The sequence below is a fragment of the Heptranchias perlo genome, chromosome 4 (assembly GCF_035084215.1).
Source record: "Heptranchias perlo isolate sHepPer1 chromosome 4, sHepPer1.hap1, whole genome shotgun sequence".
Classification (NCBI taxonomy): domain Eukaryota; kingdom Metazoa; phylum Chordata; class Chondrichthyes; order Hexanchiformes; family Hexanchidae; genus Heptranchias; species Heptranchias perlo.
The window spans coordinates 34,662,043-34,686,421 of record NC_090328.1 but is presented as its reverse complement, the minus strand read 5'-3'; the positions used below and the strand labels follow the sequence as shown (position 1 = coordinate 34,686,421).

The window sequence follows — 24,379 nt, the reverse complement described above, 5'->3', positions numbered from 1 at the left end:
GTGCCAATCAAGCAGATTGCTTTGTCCTGTACAGTGTTGAGCTTCGAGTGTTGTTGCAGCTGCACCAATCAGGCTAGTGGAGAGTATTCCATCACACCCCTGACTTGCACTTCGTAGGTGGAGAGGCTTTGGGGAATCAGGAGGTGAGCCACTCGCAGTAGAATACCCAGCCTCTGACCTGTTCTAATAGCCACAGTATTTATGTAGCTGGTCCCATTGAGTTTCTGGTCAATGATGATTCCCAGGATGGTGGGGGACTGGGCAATGACAATTCCACTGAATGTTAAGCAGAGGTGGTTAGGCTCTTCCTTGTTCCTTGTTGGAGATGATCATTGCCTGGCACTTATGTGAATGTTACTTATCATTTATCAGTCCAAGCCTGGATGCTTCCAGGTCTTGCTGTATGCAAACATGGACTGCTTCATTATCTGAGGAATTGTAAATGGAGCTGAACAAGGAGAATACAGTCCTTCTTTTGATCTAATGATGGAGGGAAGGTCATTGATGAAGCAGCTCAAGGTAGTTGGGCCTAGGACACTGCCCTGAGGAACACCTGAACTGATGTCCTGGGGCTGCGATGATTGGCCTCCAACAACCACAACCATCTTCCTTTGTGCCAGGTATGACTCCAGCTATTGGAGAGTTTTCCCCCTGATCCCCACTGGCTTCAGTTTTACTAGGGCACAGTGGCGCTACACTCGGTCAATGCCGATGTCATGGTAATCAGTCTCACTTCACCTCTGGAATTTGGTTCGTATCTATGTTTGGACCAAGGCTGTGAAGAGGTCTAGAGCTGAGTGGTTCTGGCAGAACCCAAACTAAGCATCGGTGCCACTTCATTGCACTGTTGTCAACTCTTTCCATAACTTTCCTGATGATTGAGAGTAGGCTGATAGAATGGTAATTGGCCAAGTTGGGTTTGTCCTGCCTTTTGTGGGCAAGATATACCTGGGCAATTTGCCACATTGTCGGGTAGATGCTAGTGTTGTAGCTGTACTGGAACAGCTTAGCTAGGGGGGTGGCTAGTTCAGGTACACAGGTCTTCAGCACTACATCCAGGATGTTGTCAGGGCCCATAACTGTCGCCATGTCCAGTGCACTCAGGCTTTTCCTGATATTACGTGCAGTGAATCAAATTGGCTGAAGACTGGCATCTGTGATGGTGGAGACCTTAGGAGGATGCAGAGAAGGATCATCCACTTGGCACTTCTGACTTCTACTTCAAACTAAACAAAGCAGCGCAGGAAAGTTTATGACAGATGTCAGTAAGACATCTGTCTATAACCTGGACTATAACCTGGTGTTGTAAGATTCCTTACATTTGTACACCCCAGTCCATCACTGGCATCTCCACATCATAGCAAGATCTTCACAGTGGTCAACACGTGAAATTGAGTTGAGTAGTGTGGTAGAGGCAAAAACCCTCAAATCATTTAAGAAACAGCTGTTGGGAGGGGGGGCGGGGGAGGGCAGAACTGTAAAACCTTACCAGATGGATGTGTTGAGATCAAATGACCTCCTTCCTCTGCATCTACCTCGAAAGTATTCATAAAACACATCACAGCAGGCTATTTGTCTCAGTGCCCTTGAGAATCAACCAAACCAGGCAAAGAGGCAGAGAAGGCCACAAGTGTCATGCCTTTGCACTGTTTTCTTCACTCATATCAGAGTATCAAAATGAGTAGCGCTAAAAGATAATCCATGTTTTATTTTTTCCTAAAATGGCAAAGAGGCAAAAAAGTTCAGTGGACAATTTTTATGAGCTGGTCATTTTTCCAATTTAGTTCTTTGGAGTTTCAGTTTTTGACAAGGAGCCAACGCGATAAAAGGGCAGGATTAACCTAGTCTTTGCTGTGTGAAAAGGCTCAAATGACACAGTAGAATAACTCAAAACAGGTACATGGGGGGAGGGGGGGGGGGAGCAAAAAGAGAGGAAGGGGGACGGTTGGAAGAGGGAGAGAAGAGATCCAGAGCAGATATACTGGGATATTCTATCTAAAAGCACATACTGCAGTGACACAAATTATAATCAAGGGTTTAAACCTTGACACAAATCATAATCAAGGATTTAAACCTGGTACCTTGCATTTTTTGCAGAATTAAGATTGTAATTCAGGTGACCACAAGTTGTTTCATTAACACATGTACCTTCATAAAGCCCTATAATATGGATGGTGAAGAAATCCCCACAATCTGCAGTTGATCACCAGAAAAGAGTTTGCATGTTCCACATATAGATAATACACAAATACTTATGGGAATACTTGTTAAAAATATACACTTTCCCTAACAAAAATACAGTTGTGTGACATTTTTCTTTCTTTACCTTGTCCATTTCTAAAGAGACCCTGAGACTCAGCTTGTTTATTCCGATTTCTTTCAAGGCTTTCAGATGAGGGCACAGAGCAGCACAGCAAGCAGTGGCAATCTCCTTAGTCAGTTGGCTCTGTGCAGCTGGAATGCTAGGACTGAGTGGATCATGATTTCTTTGCAAATAGAATACCTAGAATAATATTCAATGCATGCATTAAGTTTAATGATTATGGCTGTACACTTGCACCAAAGCTGTAGTTTCTTAACATCAGTGGCACTTCCAGTCTCATAAGATATACTAGAATACTTGTTATAATAGCATAGTGATCGAGAGACAGTCATGGTTCAGATTAGCAGCCTAATAAACTTTATAGTACTATAACCACTCAAGTACAAAAATAGCCTTACACAGGATTTTAATTAATTAAGATTGTGTTGCAAGTTTTAATATTGTCTCGAAAAAGTTTTATACAAAGAAAAGTTACATTTTTCATCTGGTTATCTCAGGAGGACCAAGTGTTGTACAGTTCCCACTACTTATAACGTCCAAGTTTAAAATGGGGCGTCGCTTATATCGGCCAAAAAGCAATAACCATTATCTATTTGCATTAATGTCGATTTCAAAGTTGCCGGTTATAGTTATAGCTCTGTTTATTTCGGGCAGAAACAGCTGTGCTTACTCACTAGTTCGCGCCTCGTTATGTTTGTTCTTGTATTCAGTGCACCATAAGTAAATAAATGACACCTCATCAATGTGAAATTACCATTTGTGTAAGTGGTATGGGGTTACAGTTTGTACTAAGCCCTGACTGCAATTTAAATAAAGCTGCAAGTCAGAGTGGAGCTGGAAACAACAAAGCAGGAACATTCTTGTTATATAGTAATAGCGCTACAAAGTTGTATTGTGTATAGAGGGCAAGTCGCATTTGCACAAACATGCTCGCTATAAGCAGTGAGGACTGTACTTGTATATACAGCTGTCCCTCAATAAAACATGTTCTTTTGCAACATTATTTCAGATACATTATTATTGCTGAATTACCAGAGTTAGTGTTTTTTTAGTGCTTCAAACTACAAAAAATTCATGTTGTTAAACATCAGATGCCAGAACAGAGTATTTTATAGCTTGTTAAATCTGCTAGTCAGTGTAGGGGTGGATCAATTTCAATGGATGTTTATTCATTAGTTATTAAAATTGAAGTTATAGCAATCACTAATCATTGCTCACTTAGCATGCTTAAAACCAGCATGCAGGCAATTATGCAATCCTGGTAATAATTCTATATAGCTCACCTCAACACAGTATTTCCTAAAAATTTGTGAAGAAAAGTAGAATGGGCTTTACAACACCCAAGTGAGCCACAAAACCTCACTACAAAGTCAGAAACCAGCTACATCATTACTTTTCTCAGGGAAACACTGCCCAGAGCAATAATTAATTTGGTAAATGTATCGAGGGTGGAAAGGGATAGAACACACACAAACACACTGTTCCACTGTGCATTCTCTGGAGGCCTTTGTCATACAGCTCCAAATAAAATGGCCACACTAACCTCTGTACACTTTACAACAATGCCATCCGTGTCAAATTCATTTTCCTGCAAGATTTTGATGCTAGGAACGTCTTCCATGGACCGTCCATCAACAGGGCTTATAACACTGAAGTGGAATTTTAACACAGTTACTTTAACAGTAAATCATTAAAAAAAAATCAGGTACTTGAAAATTTATAGCACAAAATGACAAGTTTAAAAAATCAAATCTCAATGCGCTATTCAATAGGAAATTGCAAGACCAAATTGTAGAACATTACATAGAATGTACAGGACAGAAAGAGGCCATTCGGCCCAACAGGTCCATGTTCATGCTCCACATGAGCCTCCTCCCACCCACGTCATCAAGGAAGGTGCTGAATGGAGGTCACTGTGGTGGAGCATAGAAAGACTAAGTTACAACATCCCATTTTCTTGCATCTTCCAGTGGACAGTTACATAACATCATTTGTAAATGCCTCAGTATGCCATACAATGGTGCAAAGTGACCAAAACAGCTTTGAAGCTCCATCTGGTATTTGCCCCCCTTTTTTAGTTCCCCTGGCTGATCAGACCCATCTAAAGCCAAAATCTCACTAGTCCCTTCCTCTGCCAGAACTTCAAACAATGCAATACTTAAGTGGGATCTTGAAGCCTGTAACTGATTTTGGTTATACCCCAATTACAAAAGTCACACCAAGAATATCACAGACTATAAAATGTTTTATGAATCTCTACCTTCAAAAGTTGGTTGACATTTTACAGGAAGACTATTTTGCAGATGAATTACATCACAAATAGGTTAGTTTTGTTCAAAAGATTACTATGACACCAAGAATCATACCCTTTATTCACAGGTTCGTCACCATCCACCCACTGAATATTTACAAATTCTCTTCTGTCATCTGAATCCATTTTTCCACAAACGATTTGAAAGTCTCTCTTTTCCCTTAGAGCTCGTCTTAAGCCATCCATGGTTTCTGGGGTAATTTGCACCATAAGTCCATCTAAAATCAGGAATCAATCCCAATAAAGGAATGGGAAAAATTAAAAGAATTTCTGATCTATAGATCAGGAAGCAGAAACCAGGCCCTCAAGTCTGACCCAAAACTACTGTACAATTTTCAAAACAAATACAGGGTAGTATGGAATTTTTCTGGAGCAATTTGTGGCCCAAGATACAAAAAGATTTGAATAATTTTGATTTGTTGGAAAGTTAAAATTTCATCACAATAAGCAGATGTTTGCATTAAGCTTGATTGATGTTAGCAGTTATTTGTCTCCATAGAAGAAGAAATCACAACTCAATTTGAAAATTTCATATTTACCACTACACTGTGACTAACTGCTTGTCTAACAAGTGTTAGGGGTGCAGGGGACGAGAAACTGAAATTAGAAACACCATCTACAAGCACAAACTGGAATTTATTTGCCATGGAGTGCACACCAGCACAGAGATAAAGCTACACAGATTTAAAAAGTAATACCGTTTGTCATTAACCTTGGTGGCTTTCTCCTTTCTCCCCCCACCCCAACTTTGTTAAAAAAAAAAATCACATGCTGTGTTGTAGGTAAGAACACATCATATTTAGTTCAGGTTGGAAACCCAGACATTAAGCTTAAAATATAGACTGGCAATCTCTGATGATTACAAAGTGGATGTCCACAGAAAATGTATTTAACATATATGGTGTTTCTAAGCTTATCACATATTTACTAAACTATTGAGAGTTAAAACTAAGTTTCTTGATCTTTGGTTTTTACAATATATTGAAAAATACTTTGATTTTTAAATTTTTCCAATCAATTTTTATCAGAGTATGTGTGAACCCATTTAATCCTTTCCTAATAATAAAAAGCACAGTTCTCCTTATGTTGAAATTTAAAATTCCTGGTAAATGCAGTTTGTTTGGGGGGTGGGGGGAGGGAACAAAGGGAGAGCAAGAGAGATTTTTTAAAAATGGTATCTATTATAAAACACTGTGCTAACACATGAAAAAGCCCACAGTATTGACTACTGCATCCACTACAACACAAAAAAATAGTTTGACTACCATGCAAATTAGTGAGCTACTAATTATGATAAAAATGATTCATTACATACTGTAAACAGTGCAGCAGAGTTAACAAAGTTAATTTCACCATTACTTTTATTCAACTTATTAATGCCCAAAACACTTCCGTATCAGTTTTAAAACCGCAGAATAAAATACCATAATTACAAGCAAGGAGAACCAGAGAACATGAATGCAAATCAGTGAAGAGATAAAATTTGGAACAGAGACCAAGAGGCATAGATATTTACAGCATAGGAGATGGTCATTTAGCCCACCATGGCTGTGCTGGCTCTTTGCTAGAATAATCCAAAACTAATCCTATAACTCTGCTACCTTCCCACAGCATCCCGTAACATCGTCTGTCTCCGCCGCTGCCTCAGCTCATCTGCTGCTGAAACCAGGCCTTTGTTACCTTTAGACTTGACTATTCCAATGCTCTCCTACCTGGCCTCCCATCTTCCACCCTCCATAAACTTGAGCTTATCCAAAACTCTGTTGCCCATATTCTAACTCGCACCAAGTCCCGTTGACCCATCACCCTTGTGCTCGCTGACCTACATTGGCTCCCAGTCTGGGACACCTTGATTTTAAAACTCTTATCCTTGTTTTCAAATCCCTCCATGGCCTCGCCCCTCCCTGTCTCTGTAACCTCCTGCAGCTCTATAACCCTCAGAGATCTCTGCGCTCCTCCAATTCATGCCTCTTGTGCATCCCCAATTTTAATTGTTCCACCATTGGCGGCCGTGCCTTCAGCTGCCCAGGCCCCAAGCTCTGGAATTCCCTCCCTAAACCTCTCTGCCTCTCTCTCCTCCTTTAAAGGTGCTCCTTAAAACCTACCTCTGATCAAGCTTTTGGTCACCTAACCTAAAATCTCATGTGGCTCAGTATCAAAGTAGGTACAGCAAAGGAGGCCATTCTGCCCATTGTGGCTGTGACGGCTTTTTGAAAGAGCTATCCAATTGGTCCCATTCCCATGCTCTTTCCCTGGTGTCAAATTTTGTTTGATATCGCTCCTGTGAAGTGCCGTGGGACATTTTACTACGTTAAAGATGCTATATAAATGCAAGTTGTTGTTTTATTCTAAATAATCATTCCTTTCAATAATCGGTGAAGCAAAGCAGTAGTGGCAAATATTCAGCCATTCAAAATGCAATGGGACACAATGAAAGAATTAAATGTACTAAGGCCACGAGATGCAACAGTCTGACTGATCTTTCCTCAACTGGACTTTCCTCATGTTCTTACAGACACCAGCTTTGTTTATAACTATTTGTTTTCTTACCTTCCACTATACTGGATTTAGCGATAAACCCCGAAGTGGTTTTCAGAGCTCCATTAAACACCACAAAAGAGGCTCCTGTAACTACAGCACACAGAAAAACATAAATCACTTAACATTGACCTTTGCAGTGTTCCCTCAATTTCCACTAAAGCAAAAAAACAATCATGCAGTTACCTTTCCTAGACTTCCCAGCAATAGTGTTTGCCTGTGTTTGATAATTTTTATCATTCTGTATGCAGACCAGGTGTGAGTCAGCATCCAAACTAAAACATGTCCCCATGGTAATCACATGTTCATTTGAAGAGGTTACTACTTTCATGACCTGAGAAATAGGAACAGGCAATCTTTAAATGACATCAATTATTCTTGGTAGGCATGAATCATCACCAGTTCTGACACTCTACTCCAATACAGAAAGGATGTGAAGCTAAGCTACCGAATGAAACATGGGCTTACAGATAAAGGAAATCCAAGAAAATAAAGCATATGCAAGAAAGAGAGAGAAATAAAGTTGTGAAAATATTACTAGCTAAGCCAGTATGAAGAGATTAAGGAATTAGTGGGGTTTTCCTGTGCCATATAATTTGTACAAAGGCTAAGTCTGTGCATATTAAATAATAAGATTGCATTTATTTAGTAACTTTAAACATAGGAAAACATTCCAATGAGCTTCAGGGGAAGAAAGGAGCAAACACCAAGCCTTTGCGGGGAGCTAGGGAGAAGTGACAAAGTTTGGTCGAAAAGATGGATTTTGAGAAAGCTTTTAATAGCTTAAGGTTATGGGTGCACATGCCAGGGTGGGGGCGGGTAGAAGGGAAGTAGTAGTAGTTGTTGGAGAGTATAGTCAACACGGCTGAAGGTTCTACCACCAAATGGAGTGGAGGAAGAGGGGTTGCACAGGAGGCCAGAGTTAGAGGACCATACAGAGGGCAAGGCTGGAGGAGGTTGTTCAGGGACTTGCAGTTAAGGATGAAAACTATAAATGAGATGTGTTGGGTGATAGGGAGCCAGAGTTGGTCAGCAAGGTAGCCAGAATGGGGCCTATAGGCAAATGGGACCTAGTGCAGGACAGAATTCAGGTGGCAGAATTTGAGGATTTGTAATTTATGGAAGACAAGGTTGGGTGCCAGCAAGGAAAGCTTTAAAAAAAGAATTTTCAGGTGAAAAACTGTTTCAGCATTGTTGAGGCGAGATAGGGCAGAGGTGGTCAGAATCAGGGGAGTGGTGGCCGCAGCAGAATGTGGTTTGCCATGGAGAAAAGCAGTTGTGATTTTCCTTACCCTTCAGGATGACCTTACAGTAGCAGCAGAATTTGGCTGTAGAGAAGGAAACACAGTAATGCTCGACATTGTTGAGTCAGTCTGGTGGGGGATGACTTTGATTTAGTCATGCATCTAGTGCGCTCATGTCTGTGGCTTGTGTCTTGACAAGTGGAAAGCCAGAGAAGAGAGAGTTTAAGAGTTTAGAAAGTGTGTAGGAAGCTGCTGGGGTGAAGGGGGGAAATAGAGATACTGGGCGGAAATTTATTTTCCAATGGGCATGGACGGAGGATAGTGGAATTGGAAGTATGCAAGGAGAGATGGATGGTAATGAGACAAGGAAGTGGTCAGAGACAGCCCTAAGGACTGACGGTAATGAGGTCATATGTGATGGAGAGATTAAGGGAGTGGTTGTGGGTGGGGCACTTTATGTGGCAGGCCAGTACAAGAGGGCAGAGAAGTCAGAAGTCAGGGGAGGATGCGAGGGGAATTTGGGTGTAACTCAGGATGAGGAATTGCCTGGTGGAGAGGTTCACAGAGGAGGAGAGAAGAAAGGAGATCTTTCCAGGGAAGTCACTGTGGAGCTAGCAGGAGAGAGTGTGGTACACAAGAACTTAAGTGGAGGGATGGAAGAGGGAGAGATGCTCAAATGCAGAAAAGCAGCCAGAAAAAAAAAGGGGCTGAGATGGGACCTGGTGTCAAGTGCCACATCACTGCCATGACAGGTAACTGGGGGCCTGGGGACAACGAGGTTAGTTTTGAGAGATGAAGCGAGTGGTGTTGCAGCTCAGAAAGCCAGCAATGGATACCACTACAAGAATGGCACAGGACATATAGGGTGGAGCAAAGGGAAGCCATAGGTTTATTCTGGAAGGAAGAACTTGATTCTGGGATGGTTATGGGAGATGGTGGTAGGCGGGCCGAGGGGGGTCATGTTGCACAAAGATTGGAAAGGGGTTGAGTGGATGGCAGCCAAAATGAGCATATGAATGGATAAAGTAGAAATAATCAAAAGTTCCAGAGCAAGTAGCAGAGGCGTAGCTAAGGAAGTCCTTTTAGTTGGAGTTTTATGAGCGGAAGTAAACAGTCTGGCAGTCATGAGTTTAGGCCTGCCTTGAGGGCTGAAGTCAGGTTGATGTTTTGATTACAGATCAATGCCTACTTGGTAACCAGATAAGGGGGTTCCAAAGTTGGTGTGGTAGATGTCATCTGCGAGCACTGGATTGTAATTAGTGAATGTGGTCAGGCCAGTTGGCGGAAGTTTGAGCAGGTTAGGTAGTTTAACACAGAAAAAAAAGGAAAGAATTAAACAAGTATTATGACTTTAAAATGCACGGCTATACAGAAACAGAGAACTACATTTGAAAAAATGCATTTCAGTTCATAAGCATCCAAGATAGGTTTTAGGCATAGATCCTTCATCAGAACTCAAATTCCGTTTTATAATTTCAAAATTTAAAAAAAAAATCTGACAACAGAAATTGGAAGGATGACAGTTTAAAACCACAAGTAGATTGAACATACAATTGTTATCACTATGAAGTACGCCTTGCCTAATTGATCATTGGCAAAATGGTGATCTGATGGAGAATTGATTGCCCTCAAAATATCCTTCTCATAAAGGGGAAAGTATTTTGCAATCACCCAAGTAACACTTCTAATAGCAGTAATTAAATAACCATTTAATTTGAGTAGGAATTTTTAAAAAAATCACACAAGAAATACACAGTTTTAATGGACTTCCAGTTTATTTTCCTGAAAAAATGGAAACACACAGGGGCTAGGAGATGTACCAGAATTGAATCACAAGCAAATTTTCACATTTTTAAACAAACGGTCTGAATACCGCTCCTTTTGGGAGACTCCTGGAACAAGCTAATGTAATCGGCAACCTTACAGGTGTTCGAGAACAGCATTCAACAAAATGTTTTAGACATATATTGTACTGTTTGGTTTCATTTTTACAATTGCAAGTTGTTCTACTCAATGCTATGTTGTAGGGTTTCCATACTCAAGTGAAAGTGCAGCAAAATCGGAGAGTTAGTCAGGTCATCATCTCCCACTTTCAACATTCACGACCTTGCCAGGAATGTAAGTTTTGATCTTTCATCCTCCTACTCACAATCACTTGGTAATGGATACAAAGAAAACATTTCAAAAACTTAACTTTTCTTCCTACAGGTGTTTAGCAATCAGATGTGGTTCAGTTTGATTCTCATTACTAACCTCATTGTACCTTCTCTTAGGGATTTTAATAGAGCTTTTTCCCATCTCCACAAGAAGCATTAAACCCTCAATTGTGGCCAGAGTATATTGGTAATTTCGAAGATCCTGCGAGGAATAGAAAGAAAAACTTGAACATGAATGGCAAAATTTCAACTAAGAAGCACTTAGAAAAACAGTTTTGATCAAAAATACTTTTCATCAATACGGATCAGCGCAAAATTCTCTTGAAACCTAATTTTGAATACCTGCATAAGATCTCCTCTTAACCTATTCTGATGGGAAAAAAACTCCTATTTCTCAAGGCTTTCTTCATAAATAAAGCCTCCCAGGACTCAATTTTAGTAAAGCTCTTCACTTGTCCAATCTACTAACCCATGTCCTCCTGGCACCCCATCCACCATCCTAAACATTCACTCCCTTCACCACCGGCGCAGTGTGTATCATCCAGAGGATGCACTGCAGCAACTCATCAAAGCTTTTTCAACAGCACCTCCCAAACCAGTGACCTCTACCACCTAGAAGGACAAGAGAAGCAGGCACATGGGAACACCACCACCTGCACCTGCACGTTCCCCTCCAAGTCACACACCATCCCGACTTGGAAATATATCGCCGTTCCTTCATCGTTGCTGGGTCAAAATCCTGGAACTCCCTTCCTAACAGCACTGTGGGAGAACCTTCACCACACGGACTGCAGCGGTTCAAGGCGGAGGCTCACCACCACCTTCTCAAGGGCAATAAATGCTGGCCTTGCCGGCGACACCCACATCCCATGAACGAATAAAAAAAAAAGTTGCTTACAGTCCTCAAAATAATCATACTCCCTATTGTTGTGTTGTCTGCAAATGTTTAGTGTCCCCATATCCAAGTCTAAATTCACACACACAACTAGGTCTGACCCCTGGAGGAGACACATCATTATTTACATCCCTTCAGTCTGAAAAACCTCCACTAACCACAACTTCTTGCTTTCTGTCCATTAGAAAGCTTCCTATTCACATTGCCACCTTTCCTCTAAAACCTTAATTTTAGCAAAAAGCCTTCTATGCAGCATCTTATGCAAATCCATATACACAACGTCCACTGCAATTTTTTTAATCAATGCACTGTTATTGCCTCAAAGAACTCTATTAAATTTTCAGACGTTGACTTAATTAAGTCAAGTCTTTCTAAGGCGAGTATTAAGTTTTGCCCTGTATTATGGTCTCCAAAAGTTTACCCATTACCATTTTTGTGCCAGAGTGGCTGCGGAAGGGTAATGAACTTGTATATCACACTGTAATAGGATAATTTACAAGTTAGAATGGATTATTGCTTTATAACACCCGGAGAAGTCTCTGCAACATTCTAATAGGTTTCACCCTTCGTTTGACGCCGGCCAGGAGAGTATCTCCAATTGCAAATGTATGAGCATTCTGTTTCGACACATCCTTCCAGCCTTGAGTGTGTCTATCTATTGGTGTTGAATTTGTACAATTTTGTATTCTGGACTTCCAAAGACCAGGAACAGGGATCAGCCCGTCCATTCTTGCATTAACATAAAAATGTTTATGTATGAGAGGAGAGAAGGTGGTAGGGAGGAAGCACAGAAAATAGAATATAAACCAGCACACTTACTGCTAGCAAATTCATGATGGTGTGACCTGTTTCGCCAAAGAGTGCTTTACGGAATCGGACACTCATTAAAGGACAAGGATAAACTGCAAATGAAAATATGTACTAATTAAAAACAATTTTGGTGGCTAGAACATTAGAATAAAAATATTGAAAACAACAATATAGATAGGTCCCCGTGCCATTGCTACAGATAACTGAAATTTGAAGTATGGTTTAGGATGCTTACCATGGTCCTGTGGTGACCTAAACAACAGTAACTTGATCATCGTTGTAACATAACACTTTTACACAAGCATCATGACTGGCACGAGATAAAACTATTACACGTTATCTATGCTGATATAGGGCAACTAGCTTTAGTGGAAGAAATTTAGTTCCCTCCCCAGAATTTATTTTCAGTTATTTACACCATCTAATATTAAAATGGGTACGTGAGGCACACATTCAATTGAAAAACGCTACAAATATTCCTACAGAGATTTTTATGTTAAAATGTCCATTGGTAGATGTTAAATTCCTAGTGACACTTGTTAGAACGTCAGCTACTGGCATTGCATACGATTGCCAATGTTAATCTCATCACTGACCTGTTAACAGTTCCTTGTAACACCACCACATGGTGCTGTTTTATCTTTACCCACAAATCACTCCGTATGTTTTGTCCCCAAGGTAACTGAAATTCCTCACATCCAAAATAAGGTTTCAAGAAAAATTAATATATATTGTGCAACTATTAAAATTTAATAATCTATTCTTTGAATTATCTATTGTGTCTTTTAATGCCTTCACTGAAGTTTTTACTTGAAGTCTTGCCTGAAAGCCTGGGCTTGGACTTTGGAACATCGGAGCAGGAGTAAGCCATTTAGCCCCTCGAGCCTGTTCCGCCATTCAACGAGATCATGGCTGATCTGTGACCAAACTCCATATACCCGCCTTAGCTCCATATCCCTTATTACCTTTGGTTAACAAAAATCTATCAATCTCAGATTTAAAATTAACAATTGAGCTAGCATCAACTGCCCTGTGCGGAAGAGAGTTCCAAACTTCTACCACCCTTTGCGTGTAGAAGTATTTCCTAACTTCACCCCTGAAAGTCCTGGTTCTAATTTTTAGGCCATGACCCCTAGTCCTAGACTCCCCAACCAGTGGAAATAGTTTCTCTCTATTGACCCTATCAGTTCCCTTTAATATCTTGAAAACTTCGATCAAATCATCCCATAATCTTCTAAATTTCAAGGAATGCAACCCTAGTTTGTGTAATCTTGCCTCATAATTTAACTTTTGGAGTCCGGGTATCATTCTAGTAAATCTATGCTGCACACCCTCCAAGGCCAATATATCCTTCCTAAGGTGCAGTGCCCAGAACTGAACAGGTGCGGTCTAACCAGGGCTGTGTATAGCTGTAGTATAACTTCTACCCCCTAGTATTCTAGTCCTCTAGATATAACGGCCAGCATTCCATTAGCCTTTTGATTATTTTCTGTACCTGTCCACAACATTTTAATGATCCATGCACATGGACCCTTAAGTCTCTATGGACCTCCACTGTTCTGAGCTTTTCACCATTTAGAAAGTACTCTGATCGATCCTTTTTAGGTCCGAAGTGGATGACCTCAAAGTTGCCCACGTTGAAATCCATTTGCCACAGTTTTGCCCACTTAATCTATTAATATATCTCTAATTTTATGCTTCCATCTACACTGCCCACAATGCTGCCTGTGTCATCAGCAAACTTGGATATGTGGCTCTCTATCTAGTCATCGAAGTCTTTAACAAATACAGTGAATAGCTGAGGTCCCAACACAGATCCCTGTGGGACACCACAAGTTGCTTGATAGTTTTCCCAGCCCCAAGTGCTGAATTTGGATTGTGCAGTCTGAGCATTTCCCAGGTTGCAATCATTATCAGTCAGCTGTACAAATGGAATTTTTTATTGAACTTCTGCTCAATTGTTTTTCAAAATTGTTTAAAGAAAACTTAGAGGCCAACTTTCAAAATCTTCTTTTAAAAAACAGCAGTATCTGAGAAAAAAGGGACAGCATACCGATTAGACACCTGTTGGGTATTTTTGCATTCTGAGAGAGAGAGAGAGAGAGAGAGAGAAAAGTGTGTCTTTCCTCATCCAAATTTGAATTCTTGTTTAATAATAAAAAAAAGTTAAAGTTTGAAAGTAAATGAAGTCTCTCTGAAGGAGATGGGTTGGGGGGAGGGGGCGCGGAGGGGAGGAATCAACAAGTGTGAGGGACACTGCCTTCTATGATGCAACTTCTCTTACACATAGAATGTGTCAACAATAGCGATAAATCACTAGCCCAGTGGTTGGAGTCTTTTCTGCCCATCAATCATGGGGTGTGGGTTATAAATGGTATACTGTGGATATTATAATTCCACAGAAACAGATTAAAAACTGCTACTCCTTCAATGCATCTGACTCACACACCATTCACAATCATCCAATGTAGCTGGAAATCTCCTGCATTCAAGACTTGGGTGAAATTTCCAACCCAGACTGAAGCAGAAGTCGAGCACCAGGCATCAAAGAGATTAACTTATCAGTGACTTCTAACATTAAATGATCAATTTTCTGCATAGACAATTATTTTACCACAAATTTAATTTCTGCATTTGCTGTTAATAAAGATACACACTCAGCTGGGTCAGAAATCCAAGATGACATGTGGAACCAGTGAAAAAAAAAATTGAGCGACCTGTAACATTTTAATTAATTGCTTTTCTGTGGGATCCGTCATGACTATACTTCAGCAAATAAGGATGGTTAAGTTCCTTATTTAACCAATCAGAAAAGCATGACACAGAACACAGGCTACAGTACTCAAAGATTTTACACACTCAGAGGTGGTTAAACTTCACTCTTGTAGTGAGAAATATAGGAAAGTACAGGACTGGAAAAGACTGCAATCATTCTAACTGGTCCCAAAAACTAATATGCCCCCACACACTCATCTGTCTCTACTGCTTTCCTCGGCGGTCCATTCCACACATTCACCACCTTCTTCATAAAGTAGTTAAATCTCAGCAGTCTGTACCGTTCTAGAGTTTGTGGGAATTACAAACATAATACTGGCGTTCAATTTACCTATTCCCTTAAGAACCTCTCTACGCCTGCTCTTCTCCAGGAAAAAACAATCCCAGGCTCTTCAACCTCTCCTCATATCTCAGATGACTTTAGTAACTATTTTTACACTATTCTCAGCCAAAATGTCATTGGCAACCCAAACTGTATAACGTAGTCTAGGTGTGGCTGTATTAACGTCTTGTACAGTTCACCTAAGATTTGTGCTCTATCCCTTTAGCTATAGAATTCAACATCTGGCTAGCTTTCATTGCTGCTATCATACTGCAATAGCAGCAATGAATGCAATCACTGTTGATTTCAGTGACCGAGGTGCCATGACAGCCCCCTCTTATTACACCATACGTAGGTATTTCATTATCCCCTTTTACAAGATACCTTCTAATACTTCACCCACAACAGATGTTAATCTCACTGGCCTGTATGTCCCCAAGTTGTCCTATGCCCATTTTAAAAGATTATCTATTTTCTAATTTTTGGGCACGATTCCTAATTCTAATGATTCCCTAAACGACAGAGACAAGGCTGTGCCTGATTTTGCTATCCACTTCTTTAAGTAACCTTGTTTGAAGTCCATTCAGGCCTACAATTTCATTCCCTTCATTACTCTAAGTGTGTCTCACTTTTCTATTTTCTCCCCCATATAAATTAAATTCAATATTAGATCTTTCTGCTTCACCTGAGTTATAAGCAGCGATGGATACAAATATTGAATGGGTACTCAATCTAATAGAAACAACCAAAGGAACAAGGCACCTCAGTCACTAACCATCGCTTCGAATAGGTCCCAGGCCGTACATAAATACCAGAATTAGTTACAATGTATTTCCAAACAGGCAAAAACTCACCATTATATTCTGCTCCCAATCTTAGCATGAGTCGAATAGGAAACACCTTTGCCCAAGGTACTTCTAGTTTCTGAATGAGGATTCCAAACAAAAATGGACTACTTGGAAGCAGCAGCTCTGCCAGTGCCTGGAAAGTGGGTGTGACAAACAGGAATCCACCATGATCTTTACTGCCTAGAAAATTTTCTGTGAAGGAAAAATTTCCTAAATTTCCAATGGTTTTTCCTGTTTGACCAAAAAGAGAATAATTAGCAAAATTTGGTTTAAAGGGCTTAAAGATAGGCAACGTTTAGGGACAAAATCTTATCAATCACATCACTTCATTTCATTTCATCAAAAGATGCTAACCTGTGTTTTGAAACTGGGACCGCAACAGTTTATCTAAAACCGAACATTTTTATTTGCTGAAATCAGATTTCTTTTTAAATGCCAAATATACTCTTCCGTACTTCTCTTGTTACAGAAAGTCCATCATTTTTCTCATTATTAAGTTAGCTATATCACTTGCAAAATCAATTTTTAAAAGAGATGGCAAGAAAAACAAATTAAGTGTAGGACCAGGTTAATAAAGCCAACAGTCAATTTGTTTAGAGTATAGTTTGATGCTGATGTAGGAATTTGTGCTCTGATTATTTATATAATGGGGTGTTGTAGTCATACCTTTAGTTGCATCCTGATAAAGTGTAATAAAAAAGTTAAAGATATCTTTGGGAATTTCATTTTCATCAGGCAAACACAACAACAGAATGACAACTTCTGCCTGACCCACACCATGTAATCCATTGGATACAAAGCACCAGCATTTATTTGCAGCATCTAGGAATCAGAGATAAGAAGGAAAAATGCAAATATTTGTGAAAACAGTCTGTGAATCAAATTGGATTTCCATTTCTGACAAATCAATATGAAACTATTGTAAATTTAACAATCTATTTAAGCATTAGAAAAATCATTTATACTGAAACATTGTCTGCCCCAAAATCTTTCAGAACTACTAAATAGACGTCAGAAAGAGTCACTGAGAAAAAATTGAGACAAGGCAAGTGGTGTCAGAGTAGCAGGAAGTGACCAGTTGGGTGCCCAAGGACCAGGGTTAGTACTGTTGCTGGTCATATTGTGGGCCAATCATCTGAAGTGAGATAGACACAAAACTGTTAAAGTTTATTGACGACAGCAAGGTGGGGGGTTGCAAAGAATCAAAAGCAGATTGATCAGGTGCAGAGGGATCGAGATATTTTCTTTTTTTAAAAATATATTTGTTGTTGCGAGGTGGGCGATGCTGGCAAGACTGCATTTATCCCTAGGTGACCAAAGGAGGGGCCAAAATTCGATTGTTTTGGTCTTCCCAATGATTAACTGGAGGAAATTACAGCTCATCGAAGACTGGATGACAGATAAGCAGTTTGACAACACAGACAGTGGAGGGGTAAAGAGAGGTGGTGGAGAAGTAGAGCTGTGTGCCGTCAGCATACAAGTGGAAGCTGACCCTGTGGATGATGTCACAAAGAGGCAGTGTGTAGATGAGGAAGAGAGGGGTTTATATCCTTGAGGGACTCCAGAGTTAACGGTGCAGGGCGGGAGGAGAAGGCATTGCTGGAGATGTTTTGGCTACAATCAGATACAAAGGAGTGGAACCGAGCAAGGGTAATCCCACTGAGCTGGACAACGGAGGACGGTGTGGTCGACCGTATCAAACGCTGCTAAGGGATAGGGATAAATCGCCATGGTCACAGTCACAATCACAGAGGAAGTCATTTGTGACTTTGGGCAGGAGTGGAAACCTGATTGGAGAGATTTAAACAGAGAATTGTACAAAAGATGGATACAGATTTGAGAGGCCAGACATTCAATGGGACAGGGAGGTGGCTGGAGATTGGACAGTAGTTTGCACGGACAGAAAGAATCATGGGTAGTTTTTTTTGAGGAGGGTGTGATGATGGCGATTTTGAAAGTACTGGAGGAGAAGGTACCTTTAACAAGGTCAGCTAGCATGGGGGCCAGTAAGGGAAGTTGGGTGGTCAGCAGTTTAGTGTCAACAGGGTCAAGGGAGCAGAAGGTGGATTTCATGTACCAGATGAGTTTGTAGAAAGCATGAGGGAAGATAGGAGAGAAACTCGGAGACGCAAGTTCAGGGGGGTCCCATGGAGGAAGCAGCAGAGGCAGCTGAATGGATGTTCACAATCTTAGTGAAGAAGAAGTCCATCAGCCCCTGCACTAGTTGTTGGGAGTTAAGGGTGGTGGGGACAGGAGAAAGGGGTTTTAGGAGACAGTTGGTTGGTCAGAAAAGCCAGGGGTTATCTTGCATCTCCAGGATCTTGGAGCAGTGAGTGGTTTGGTAGAGGAGAGCACGGCTTGTCAACACTTAGTGAACAGCCAGACCAGTTGCGTGCCAGATACTCTCATTTCTGTGCCCTCGGACATAAGGGAATAAAGATGGGAGCCAAACCAAGGGAAACAAGGGGATGGGAGAGAGTAAAAGTTTTGCAGGGACAAGAGCATCACAGATGGACGCAAGGGAGTGGTTGAGCAAATTGACATTGATAGAAATATTGTGGCAAATGGAAGGCCAAAGGCGAGACAGTTGGGAATTTGAAAGTGCAGCTGTAAGTGATTTGGTGGTTTTATTGGGCAGATGCAGAGGAAGTGGGATTGGAAGGGGTTAGGGGGATTTGGTTGGGTGAGGGATACAAGGAAGTGGTCAGAGATGGTCTTGTCAGTGATTGAGATCATGGGAGTAGAGTGGCCACGGGAGATGGCAGGACTGAGGGTATGACCGTGAATATGGGTAAGATAGATTACACGGAGAGCGCAGTTTAGGGAGCACGGGGGGGGGGGGGGGGGGGGCAGTCAATTCAGAGGAGATATTTGCTCGCATGGAGGGTAACCACCAACCCCAACTGTTTGGGCCAACTTAGAATCAGCTAAGAATGAACTCTTGAACTGAGACTGACCCATACAGCACTGCCACTTTAATTCAGCTGCTTGAATGAGCTAATCACGTAATTAAGGATATGGCTTAGTGGTGTAGGTACCAGGACACTTAATTGATGTTGTCTGTGTAAACCAATTGCCTAGATTAGATTAGAACAAATATATGAAAATACAGAATTAAAAACAAACTTCTGGTTAGCAGATTTACATTATTGAACAACAAGTAACTGCAGGAGGAAAGTACTGTGTGATAACATATCAGGAATAAGGAATTGTACTAATCATGAAAGCTCAACTGTGGAATTCAGCTTATTAAGTTATTGATAAGGTATAGGTTCGCTTATTAGTTTCTACTTGTGTGGAATTGTCTTTAACACTTATAATCATGTAAAGGCAGATGAGCCAGTGGTCACGTACACCTGGGACTTATAGGGTTTAAAATGAGGAACTTTGAGAAGCTTGAGTACATGCCCCAGGAGCACGCAAGACAGAATTGGCCCAGGCTAGCAAAACTACTGGTGTCTCCCAGATCAGTAGTGTATGATCAGTTTATATCTATTGAATAAAGCTCTATAGCTTTTAAGACCCTTCGTCCTAGGGTCTTAAAAGAAGTGGCTGCAGAGATAGTAGATGTATTGGTATTAATATTCCAAAATTCCCTAGATTCTGGAAGGGTCCAATCAGATTGGAAAATAACAAATGTACTTCCTCTATTCAAGAAAGGAGGGAGACAGAAAGCAGGAAACTACAGGCCAGTTAGCTTAACATCCGTCATAGGGAAATGCTAGAATCTATTATTAAGGAGGTTAGAGCAGGGCACTTAGAAAATCTCAATACAATCAGGCAGAGTCAACATGGCTTTGTGAAAGGGAAATCGTGTTTGACTAATTTATTAGAGTTCTTTGAGGAAGTAACAAGCAATGTGGATAAAGGGGATCCTGTGCATGTGGTGTACTTGGAATTCCAGAAGGCATTTGACGAGGTGCCACATCAAAAACTACGACACAAAATAAGAGCTCATGGTGTAGGGGGTAACATATTAGCATGGATAAAGGATTGGTTAGCTAACAGGAAACAGAGAGTAGGCATAAATGGGTCATATTCAGGCTGGCAAGATGTAACGAGTGAAGTGCCACAGGAATCAGTGCTTGGGCCTCAACTATTTAGAATCTATATCAATGACTTGGATGAAGGGACCGAATGTATGGTTGCTAAATTTGCTGATGACACAAAGGTAGGTAGGAAAGTAAGTTGTGAAGAGGACATAAGGAGTCTGCAAAGGGATATAGATAGGTTAAGTGAGTAGGCAAAAAATTGGCAGATGGAGTATAATGTGGGAAAATGTGAACTTGTCCACTTTGGCAGGAGGAATAGAAAAGCAGTATATTATTTAAATGGAGAGAGATTGCAGAACTCTGAGGTACAGAGGGATCTGGGTGTCCCAGTACATGAATCACAAAAAGTTAGTATGCAGGTACAGCAAGTGATTAGAAAGGCAAATGGAATGTTGTCATTTATTGCAGGGGGAATGGAATATAAAAGTAGAGATGTTTTGCTACAGTTGTACAGGGCATTGGTGAGACCACATCTAGAATACAGTGTGCAGTTTTGGTCTCCTTATTTAAGGACATAATTGCTTTAGAGGCAGTTCAGAGAAGGTTCACTCAACTGATTCCTGGGATGAGGGGGTTATCTTATGAGGAAAGGTTGGACAAGTTGGGCCTGTATACATTGAAGTTAAGAAGAATGAGAGGTGATCTTATTGAAACATAGAAGATCCTGAGGGGACTTGAAGGGGTAGGTGCTGATAGGATATTTCCCCTTGTGGGAGAGACTAGAACTAGGGGACACAGTTTAAAAATAAGGGGTCTCCCATTTAAGACGAAGATGAGGAGAAATTTTTTCTCTGAGGATTGAGAGTCTGTGGAACTCCCTTCCCCAGACAGCAGTGGAGGAAGGGTCACTGAATATTTTTAAGGTTGAGTTAGATAGAGTCCTGATTAACAAGAGAGAATCAAAAGGTTATTGTAGGTAGATGGGAAAGTAGGGTTGAGGTCACAATCAGATCAGCCTAAATTATGGACTAAATTTTAAAAAGGCTTATAACCCTCAAATTCGAATAGTCTAACAAGGAGTAGCAATGGGTTGGGGTAGGAATGGGGGCAGCAAAGTACCTGAGAGGGGAGAAATGAAAGATGGCAAGACCGGGAGAAGACAGAAGAGAAGGGCTCAGAGAGAGAGAATAAAAAAAGATGGAAGTAATAGGCTCTGATCCAGATGACTATTCAACATACAACTTTATCAAATGGTGGCTATACTCACAGTTCACCAGTTTCACATTTACTAGAAGATTGGCATTTAGCACAAAAGTCAAAGGATTTGGTCCTCCATCCTCCAGCAGCAATGTAGCCTGGTTCTGAGATGGATGCTCCTCCACCACTACCGGGCCTCCGCAGTAAGTGGAAAAGAAATGAAACAAAAAGATAAATGTGAATGAAGAAGGCACCTTGTCCATTTGATCACATCTTTCGAGAATACCAACCCTATCATCTTCCCATATACAGCTCTAACAGCCATATGATCAGAAAAGGAAGGACTTTGCTTTAACATTGCAACCAAAGAATAAGACCAACACTGAAGCAATATTCAATTCTATACAGGTATAGCAGTCTAGATTGTGCTCTAAGTGATGATGAAATGATCCACCAATTTAGCTGAACATATTGTATATCCAATGTTGATTTATGAAAAAACAAATCAAATGACCACTACAACAAAAATGTGACAACTAACAGTCCTACAGTTTGAAGTGCTTCGGGCAAATTGTACTACCTGAATATCAAAAATGAAGACTTCCCTGTAAATACCAAAGGAGGAAGCCCAGATCAAGGCTGTTACTTTTTTTGCTTTATTTAGATATATTTCTCAAAACAGGTACACTCATTTAAGTTGAAATTTGGAACAAACTTAAGACTAGAATCATTTTGATTCTAGAGGTATTCAAATCACACTCTGTAAACTAAGACTTGATCAAAGACTAGTTAATAATTTAACTGGCCATTTATTTCATTACAGCTTATTTGACCTTGCTGTACATAATATGATTACCACAATCACCTATATATCAATGGCTGATACTTCAAAGCAATTCATTATTGGTAAAACACATTGGGAGCTTTGAGAGACATTACAGGCAAGTACTTTTTATTTTACTTTTTGTTTACAAAAATAACAGGGCATCAAGTACAATTTTTATTTCTGCTTTTACGTTCTAAATAATATGAACAATGAATTGTACAAAGAACTTTATTAAAAACTTTTAAATGTCAAAAATTACCTTCTTGTTCTCCAATTGCCACAACGATGGGTGGTAGACCATGCTCATCATCTGGAATGAGGCTGATGACCTTTGCGACAGTCTTTCCTACAGTAGCTAGTGCTCTGTAGTCTGTTCGACAAGTAATGTCAGGCTTGAAATCTTGAAGGCTTGGCAAAACTGTTTTTGTTACAGCGGAATCAGTCTTCAATGCATCCTCTTGACTTGTAAGATCAGAATGTACATGACCCCCTGTGCTACGAGACGAAGGCTGCAAATTGGAGAAAAAAAAAACAAACTTAAAGCAATCCAAGACTTTTTTTGCATTATAAAATTCCCCAAGTGTTATATTTTCTGAAACAGTTGCATTTCTATAAATCCAGATAAGAAAATATTTGGGACAAAGCACTAAATGTTTGTTTATCTGAATAAAATGGGAAAAAATATATAACTAGCCAGGCTTCAGGTTAAGAGATTTCTACCACTAACAACTGAATTTGCTGTTTAAAAAGGAGTTAATTTGGCATTAAGTGATATACCATTTTTGGTTCTTGTGTGACAGGATTCATGTGGCACACATCTTCTGGTGCTCTCTTGCCTATACCAACTGTTGAACTTCCAGTCATTGTTGTTGTGTCTGCCACTTCTCCATTTGGCAGAATACCATCTGCAAACCAGACCCTTCTGTGCTCTCTGGGACAGGTGCCTGTGGAGAGGGGAACATCCTATGAAATTCACACATATTATCACAAAGCAACACAAACATATCAAGACTACTGCATCAATTCTAATTAATTTACAATTTAAACAGATGCAAATGTCAATACAAGAAATGTCCTATCAAGTATCTTAGTACTAAGAGCTAGAGATTTCAAAATATAGTATAAAAGTTCATTAAAATGCTTGATTTTCAACTCCAAACTCTCAGGAAAGATGTTGATAGGCAAGGTGATACAAATTAATCCAGTTAATAAGTCAAGCTGTACAAAATATGTAAAACAATTTATGCACACATTTTCACTAGCAGAATTGTTTTGTATGTTGCCAAGCAACTTTCCCCAAAGCCTTTCCACCATTTACAAGGCACAAGTGAGGAGTGTGATGGAATACAATTGCCTGGATGAGAGCAGCTCTAACAACACTCAAGAAGTTCAACACCATCCAGGACAAAGCAGCTTGATTGGCACCCCATCCACCACCCTAAACATTCACTCCCTCCACCACCGGTGCAGTGGCTGCAGTGTGTGTACCATCCACAGGATGCACTGCAGCAACTCACCAAGGCTTGTTCGACAGCACCTCCCAAACCCACGACCTCTACAACCTAGAAGGACAAGGGCAACAGGCACATGGGAACAACACCACCTGCACGTTCCCCTCCAAGTCACACACCATCCCGACTTGGAAATATATCGCCGTTCCTTCATCGTCGCTGGGTCAAAATTCTGGAACTCCCGACCTAACAGCACTGTGGGAGAACCGTCACCACACGGACTGCAGCGGTTCAAGGCGGCGGCTCACCACCACCTTCTCAAGGGCAATTAGGGATGGGCAATAAATGCTGGCCTTGCCAGCGATGCCCACATCCCATGAACGAATTTTTAAAAAACTTACTGCAGTTTTACGGTTTAAAAAGCTTTTTTTCTCAGCAACCATATCCAAATACACTTGAAGCAGTTCTGACCATACTACTTTAAAACTCCAAAAAGCAATGTATCAAGGCATACCTCCCACATGCATTGTGCAATAAAAATATACACAACAGTTTCAGAATATATGAAAATATACACTTTCATAAAAAGTATAATGGCCTCAGAATATACACAAGTGAATGTATACTTAAGTGGCAATGGCTTCATAATGTATGCATATACACATATATGTACCACGATTTCATAAAATGC

At 40.5% G+C, this 24,379-nt stretch overlaps 1 protein-coding gene across 4 annotated transcripts in view; it reads right to left on the bottom strand.

Annotated features, from left to right (window-relative positions):
- Positions 1-24,379, bottom strand: part of LOC137320861 (zinc finger FYVE domain-containing protein 16-like) — a 79,319-nt gene that overhangs the window by 5,182 nt on the left and 49,758 nt on the right. For 2 of the 4 annotated variants that reach the window (XM_067982771.1, XM_067982773.1), the window contains 12 exons: positions 23,015-23,181; positions 22,497-22,746; positions 21,482-21,607; positions 16,889-17,044; positions 16,229-16,453; positions 12,287-12,369; positions 10,670-10,774; positions 7,359-7,506; positions 7,185-7,265; positions 4,690-4,852; positions 3,867-3,972; positions 2,327-2,503 (listed from right to left, as the gene is read on the bottom strand). In XM_067982771.1, the coding sequence (XP_067838872.1) occupies positions 2,327-2,503; positions 3,867-3,972; positions 4,690-4,852; positions 7,185-7,265; positions 7,359-7,506; positions 10,670-10,774; positions 12,287-12,369; positions 16,229-16,453; positions 16,889-17,044; positions 21,482-21,607; positions 22,497-22,746; positions 23,015-23,181 (1,787 nt within the window). Of the gene's footprint in view, positions 1-2,326; positions 2,504-3,866; positions 3,973-4,689; positions 4,853-7,184; positions 7,266-7,358; positions 7,507-10,172; positions 10,571-10,669; positions 10,775-12,286; positions 12,370-16,228; positions 16,454-16,888; positions 17,045-21,481; positions 21,608-22,496; positions 22,747-23,014; positions 23,182-24,379 lie in introns of those variants that run through there. The other 2 variants (XM_067982772.1, XM_067982774.1) reach the window with 2 other exon arrangements.